The 7,673-nt window shown below is 42.8% G+C and overlaps 1 protein-coding gene across 3 annotated transcripts; it reads right to left on the reverse strand.

The window, feature by feature from the left end:
- Positions 1-1,559: 1,559 nt before the first annotated feature.
- Positions 1,560-6,864, reverse strand: CD1C (CD1c molecule). Of its 3 annotated transcripts, none has more exons than XM_007976625.3 (6): positions 6,223-6,863; positions 4,951-5,217; positions 3,987-4,268; positions 3,482-3,760; positions 3,054-3,144; positions 1,560-2,901 (listed from the first exon to the last, which is right to left on the reverse strand). In XM_007976625.3, exons 1-6 carry the CDS (start codon positions 6,278-6,280, stop codon positions 2,880-2,882), a joined length of 999 nt encoding a protein of 332 aa, XP_007974816.2. In that variant the 5' UTR covers positions 6,281-6,863; the 3' UTR covers positions 1,560-2,879. The 3 variants fall into 3 exon arrangements, with proteins under 3 accessions (XP_007974816.2, XP_007974817.2, XP_007974819.2); XM_007976626.3 differs by having other exon boundaries at positions 4,951-5,214; positions 6,223-6,861; XM_007976628.3 differs by lacking the exon at positions 4,951-5,217 and having other exon boundaries at positions 6,223-6,864.
- Positions 6,865-7,673: the final 809 nt, after the last annotated feature.

Here is a 7,673-nt window from a genome sequence, read left to right on the forward strand (position 1 = left end):
ATTTCTTGACAATTTCAGGGGACCATGGCTCAGCTCAGCACTCCTGGGCTATGTGCTCTAAGCCTGAGGGCCTGGGACCAGGCCCAGAACCTTGTTCTTTGGCCTCTTGAGACTGAGCACCTGCTTCACTGGAGGGTCCAAGGTGTTCCCAGTCCACTAGCAACAACACTCCTATGGCAGAACGGGGCGGGGGGGGGGGGGTCCCAGCAAAAGTATTTCATAAGAGCAGTGGCAGTGGGGATCTGTTCTCACATGCATGTACTGGCAGCAGTGGGGCAGTGGCATGTTGGGGTCCACACTCATGCACATGCTGGCGGTGGTGAGGCAGCAGGGTGGCAAGGTCCATGCACATGTACACCAGGGATGGCAGTGTGGCAGGGTACATGCATGCATGTGGGCTAGTGGGGACAGGGCCGCAGTGATGAGATCTCCATGTATGTGTGCACAGAAGTGGTAGCAAGGCAGTGATGTCTGTGTGTGCATGCCAGCAAAGCAGTTGCAGGTGCTGAAAGCAGGTGCATGCTGATGAGAGGCCAGTGGCAGAAGCTCTCTGGTGGTCTGACAGGGTCAGCCAGTGAAAGACCTATGGCAGTGGTCTCTGAGAACTGCCTCAGTTGAGCATCTGAGGCTGTGCTGCAAGCAGGTACAGACAGGCAGGGATACTGGGAGAGGCCAGCAGACATGGGGGTTTTGGGGGACTTAGATCAGTCTAGCCCCATCCAAATAGCATGGTAGCCCCGTTCTGTCCAGGTCTGATAGTCAACAAAGGGGTCAAAGCCACCTAGAAGAGTATGGCAAGCCTTGGGGAATGGACATCCCTAACCGTGCTCCACTGTAGCTGTTCTCACACCAAAGCCTCTGGGTTCCACAGAAGCTGGAGTCCTGTCCCTGCCAACTCTGCAAGTAGCTCTCCCTCCCAACTCAAATGTCTGTGTGGGTCGTGGGGGTCTCCTGCAGTTAGGAATCCAGAGGTTCATGGTTAGAGTGGACCACTTCATGCCTATTTAACTAACCCCTTCCCTAGAAGCCACTGAGGACCAGGAACAAGTCCTAGTCGCAGCTTCTTCCCCCTTCAGCCCAGGGTCTGCATTCTCCCTCTATCCACTCTCAATGCCTTCTTTCCAATGATCTTCTCAGAGTATACTGTTCTTCTTGATGATCTTGTCACTTAGTGGGAGACGCTCTTCCTGGCTGCATCTAGTCATCCATCTTGTCTCTTCTCTCAAAAACAAGTTTAATTTTATATACTTATGGCTTTATTTCCCAGTTTCCTGGGTGTCCTAGCATCCTCTCTATTGACCTCTCAGTATCTGTAGGTCACAAGGTGACTAAGGGTGCAGCAGAATCACCTAGGGTCTCCTGGAGCCAAGGAAATGAGCAATAGAAGCAGGACCTAAGCTGGGTGAGTGGGCACAGGGAGACAAAGGCCCTGCTAGATCTGGGAAGGCATCTCCTCCTCCAGAAAAAGTTATATCCATACATGGAATTCTATGCAGCAATAAAAAGGAATGGTTACTAATACACTGAGCAGCGTGGATTACTTACAACCATATGCTAAATTGAAGAAAAAAAGCCAATACCAAGTAGGTATGTTTATTTCTATCTTAATAAAATCATAGAAAATACAAGTTTAAGCTTAAGTGACATAAAGTGTATCAGTAGTTGCAAGAATGCCAGGTTGGTGGTATGCTTGACTACAATCAGGTATGAGGGGTTATGACATTTAATATCTTAACTGTGATTTTGTTTACATGGGCTTATGTAATTATCAAAATAAATGGAACTGTATACTTAAAGACTCAAATTTTACTATAAATTATACATCAATAAAATATATTTAAAATTGTTGAAAGAAATAAAAAAATGAAAACAATAAAAAAGAAACATGGACAGATTGAGAAAGCAAACATTGCAACTTCAGGAGAGTGGACACAATCTCATTTGTTTTATCTGCCACCAGTTCAGAAGCTGTATGTGCCTGTCTCAACTCAGTACCCAAAAAATATTAGTTGAATTAGTGAATGAAACGTAAAGAGACTAAAGTTTAGCCAAGGCTATCTCCGATAGCACAGTGCTTTAGGAAATTTGTCTTGCATATACAGCACAACAGTTGCCTTGATCCCACTCCAACCCTGAGGACCAAGTCTCTTGTTCCTCTTTCTTAAGTATTCTGTGACGTAACTGCAAACCACTAATCATCACACATAACTTGCACTCTCTGTCTCTCTATTTGCATTTGTAATTCTCTGTGTTTAGAAAATAAGTGTATCCAGGCACAAGGCTGCACTTTTCCTTAAATGTTTAAGGAGAAAATGAGGGAGCTAAAGGAGAGTGGAACTTATCTGCTAGGTGTGAAGCATTTAAACAAAAAGAGAAGCATAAGTATTTCAAATGCTACAACAACATTGGGAAGGAATATAATGAGAAAAATTGCCAAGATGACAGTTAATCCAACTTAGATGTGGTGTTTTGTTTTGTGTTTCACTGAGCACATCATACGCAGGAAAGGCACATTTATCATGATCCTTGCCTCCAAAAAGCTTAAAAATGTGAAGTGAAAGACCCAAGTAGCTGCAACACAGGGTAGGAAGTATTGCATGCACATAACAGTCGAGGGGCTCTCTGGGTTCATTATGGGTCAAGGAAGATCACTGGAGGAAATGACATTAGAAATGGGCTTTGAAGGTTGAGTGCTATTTTAAAAAGTGGAGATTCCAAGAAAACCATTCTAAATTATAATCTGATTTATATTAACAAATGTTTATCAGGCAGAAAGAGAAACCATGTAAACAGAGAGTCGACGGGATGGCATCACTATGTTGTACTAGGCTCCTGGGTTGCTGGGTCCTTATTACAATGGGGGAGTCGGGGGAAGAGTCTCACAGGATGTCTTGATATGAGCTGTGAAGGAACAGGAATGGGAGAAACCCCGAATAAGTTGGAGGTGGTGACTGAGGATAAGGTGGAGTAGTCAACAGAGAAAAGCTAAGAGAGTTAAAAATAGAATGTGAAATAAGAAACTGGGAGGAAAGGAGGAAATACAAAAAACTCACCAGTGCTTCTTAAACCGTAACACAAGGACTGTTAGAATCACCAAGGACACCAACACTATCAAGGCAATCCAATTCATGGAAAAGTGGTGTCCTGCACATATTGGAAAGATACATGGATGCCATTTTAAACTCACTGTTGATTCTACTCCATCTATTGATTTCCTTACTTAACATGTGCATTGGATGAGTTGCATCAGTTTTCCTATTTCAGTCACTCTATTCCCAAACTTACTCAAGGAAGGATTCCTCATTTCCCCTTAAATCTCTAGTATCCATATATCCCTCAGGTCTTACTCCACTGTTCTTTAAATTACTCTCTACATTTCTTCCTACAATCCCTCATCTAGGTCTGCCATCCTCAAAATTTCCTCTCCCCTACCCTCTAGGCTCAATAATCACCTACCTACACTTCCAACCTCCAATCTTACCCCAGTAGAGGATGATGTCCTGGCCTCCTAGACTGCTGTGTCTCACTCGACAAAACAGGCCAGCAGTCTCCTCAGATGCCACCTCCAACATCACCTGAAGATACCATGTCCCATCAGCATTAGGAAGAACATCACTGTGTTTAGTGCCCAGTTGCTCCTGTTCATTCCGCATCCATGTCACCCAAACAGGCTTTGGGTAGAAGCCGGAGGCATGACAAACCAGCAACAGACGGCCAGAACCAAGGCTGCGGCGACTGGACAGCCAGGCCTCTGGCCTCACTGCAGACAGCGGAAAAAGTATTCTGATGAAGAAACTTACAGCTTACATCCACATGCACACATTCACATGAATATGCACAGTTATCTTTTTCTTGCCTCTAAGAAATGATTACCCAGCAACCCCTCTGCTTCTTGTCCTCTTTCTTGTCCTGAGATTGAAGGGTGGGAACAGAAGGGGCAGGACTTGAATAGAAAAATCTTAGAGGAAGAGGCTGAAACTACTGACCTTGCCTGTGCAGATACATCTTCCCTGCATCCAGGAGACCCAACAGAAATCGGGGGCAAGTGCTTCTTATGAGATTATACACTGTTTCTGTGACGCCTTCATACTGATGATTGAGTAGATGACAGACACCTGGGGCCAAACTCCCGCCATCTGGAGATGGCACCCATGTTGTATTTTGGAAACTCAGTAAATCTAATCCGTTGAAAGCTACCCGAAAGAAGCCTTCTGGGCTCTTTCCAGAATGCAGTTCACAGCCTGCTTTCACCTGTACTTCAAAGGGATCTGGAGGAAGGGAAGAATGAGAAAAAGACTTCAAACAAAAAAGTGAAAACAACAGTATAAAAACCTAGGGCTGTATCAGGAAATGAAGCAAAAAAGCTTTATGTGGATGTGAGAGTAAGCCAAAAACATATTTAATCAGAAACAAGAGAGAAAAATTGCTGGGGATAGGGAAGGGGAACAATAAGAGATAAATGCCTTGAATTAACAAGAAAAAGTGGCTGAGGAAGATGTAGAAAAATGATAGGTGAGCCGCATAATATAGGATAGAGGGTGAAGTGGGAGCCTGTGTGAGGGAGGTGGGAGGATAGCACTCCATGATGCGTGAAATTGGTCATAATGGTCGTTGAACTGTGGACATAGATCTTTGAAGAAATTGAATGGGGGAATAGATTTTATTGTAAAAGTCAAGCACAGAGTGGGACAGCTGTGTGCCTCTGGATTGTAGGATACAGAGGGAGACCACAGGGGGAAGATAACAAAGCACAAGAAAAAAAATTCCAAAAATAGCAAGAGCCTAGGAAATTTGAGGGAGTCAACATCAGAAATATCCTTTAAAAGGTTCATGTATGCAGAATTTTATGGTAGGATGGGATAATGGGAAATGGCCCAGAAATTAGTGGAGAATATTTCCCATAAATAGAACATTCTAAAGAACTCCCATAATTTAGTTGATTGAACTTACATTTTGAGTAATCTTGACTGGCATGGTCTTGAATCTCCCGAGTTAATCCAAATAAATAGACACGAAATAACAACTCTAGGTCTGACAACTCTTCGTTGCTGAAGTTGCTCTTGGACCAGGTGTGCAGGAAAATTATTCTGCCTGATTCACTCTCCCAGCCATGAGTCTGCAACTCATCCAGCCATCCTGAACCCTGACTTTGTGCCCAGGATTGGTTGGCAAATGATAAGATCTGGATAGTATAGAATGAGACGTGTTCCTGGGCTGCTTTTGGTGGAAGGAGGGCAAGTAGTATAAGGAAAAAAAAAAGAGAGAGAGAGGCAAGGAAAATGGATACGAAATGCAAGGTAAACCAGTTACCACAGAGAAACGTTAATGACTACTTTAGCTATAACATTTTCCTTACACAGAGCCCCACGCTCCGCCACCATCCTCTGAAAGAGTAAACTAGACCTGGAGACAGGTACGCTCAGATGGCAAGCATTCTGACATCTTCATTGATCCATGTTGGGAAAGCCCACCACACTTTACCCAGATACATGTAACCTTGCAGCTGACAGAGATGTTCATACTACCTGCATTGTCACCACCTGGGAGAACAGCTAGCAGCGGAAACTACAGAAACAGCATGTCCTTTGCAGGTGTTTCTTTCTCTCAGAAAAGTTGTTGCTATTCTTAGCACACTTATTCCTCTGTATCTGTATTCTGACTTCCTTCTACCAACAGACAATCTTCCCCACCAGCCACTGATAGCAACTAAGAAGATCTGCTTCGCTCAACCTTCGGCCTCCTACTCACTCTCTCATTTCCCCACCTGCTCTGAACTAAAGTTGTTCTCTTCTCTCAGGATTTTAGCTGCTTTCCCACTAAGCTCCAACATATCTACTTCCCTTCGTCAACTGCCTTAGACAAAGTGGTGTGTGGCATTGAAAGGTTGCTTCATCCTTCTAGACTTTGCTTGTTATTTGTAACATAAAAAGGAGAAACCACATCATTTTCCTGGGCCCTGCTTGTCTTAACGGAAAATGGAGAGGAAATGGAAAGTGAACCAGTTACCACAGAAAAATGTTAATGACTACTTTAGCACAACTATAACATTTTCCTTACACAGAGCCCATGCTCTGCCACCATCCTCCAAAAGAGCAAACTGGACCTGGAGACAGGTACGCTCAGATGGCAAGCATTCTGGCATCTCCACTGATCCATCTTGGGAAAGCCCACCACACTCTACCCAGATACATGTAACCTTGCGGCTAACAGTGATGTTCTTACCGTCCGCGTTGTCACCACCACTGAGAACAGCTAGCAACAGAAACTGCAGAAACAGCATGTCATTTGCAGATGTTTCTTTCTCTCAGAAAAGTTGTTTGCTGATCTCTGTTCTTAGCAAACTTATCCTTCTGTATCTGTATTCTGACTTCCTTATACCAACAATCTTCCCCATCAGCCACTGATAGCAACTAAGAAGATCTGCTTCCCTCAACCTTGGGCCTCCTACTCAATCTCTCATTTCCCCACCTGCCCTGATCTAAAGTTACTCTCTTCTCTCAGGATTCCAGCTGCTCTGCCACTAAGCTCCAACATATCTACTTCCCTTCCTCAACTGCCTTAGACAAAGTGGTGTGCGGCATTGAAAAGTCACTTCGTCCTTCTGGATTTTGCATGTCATTTGTAAGATAAAAAGGAGAAACCACATCATTTTTTCTGGTTCCTGCTTGTTTTAATAGATCACAATTCTTCCAGTTTCTCCACTTAAATTTGCCTCCACTCTCCATAGTGTCCCCTCTTCTCATCACTCCTCTCTTTCTTTCCCCCTTTTGAATGTCCTCAAAGTTTTCTCTTTCCAGTTTCACCCCTTTCATCCATCTTTCTTATTTCCTCATTCTCACTGATTCTTTTATAAATTGGAGACTTTGTTTTTTACATCTTCCAGGATTTCCCTGCACAATTGTATAAGCTACAGTCTACTCTACATTATCCTTAGAGATTAAATTGCAGCCATTCAGAATGAATAGAACCATAACAAATATAAAGAAGCCCTTCTACTGCATTTAATCTGTATAGTCATTCACTAAAAAATTACACAGTACATGGTTGGTACCAGTGTCTTACTAGGCATGTAAACACACAGAGATTAACAATGTAATCTCTTCTATCAAAGAGTTTTAAACTGCAGAAGATGTTGTTTAAACAAAAAGTTAAAATGCATTGTGATTTTAATTTCAATGTATAGAATCCCAATACAAATCTACTTAGAACTATATTCTCTAGAGAAGCATTTTGACTGGTTAACCCCCTGGGAAGTCCATAATTTGAAGTCCTGGAAGAATAGCATGCATTTCAGCTAAGGACTGAAAAGTCTGTACAGTGTGGAATTGTATAGGATTGTGATAGTCAGAACATGCAACTTTTCAGGAGAACTCATACATGGGGAGACCATAAAAATCCAAATTTAAGTTGTTTTGAGATCTGTTCAAAATACATTGTATAAAAAGGGCAGCATTTGTCACTGTTTGATTTAAGTAGTTTATCTGAAGTATTCAGTGACTTATCAGTGACCCTGGCTGGTTAATATATGTAAATACATGAACACAAAGTCTTGTTGAGATCCAAGAAATACATTTATTATTATAGTGTTTCTTAAATCATATTAATTATTCACTGAATGCATTGGAGCAGTTACTTCAAATCTGGGCATGAATTTGTGCTGGGCACAGTGACTC

Source organism: Chlorocebus sabaeus, chromosome 20 (genome assembly GCF_047675955.1).
Source record: "Chlorocebus sabaeus isolate Y175 chromosome 20, mChlSab1.0.hap1, whole genome shotgun sequence".
Lineage (NCBI taxonomy): Eukaryota > Metazoa > Chordata > Mammalia > Primates > Cercopithecidae > Chlorocebus > Chlorocebus sabaeus.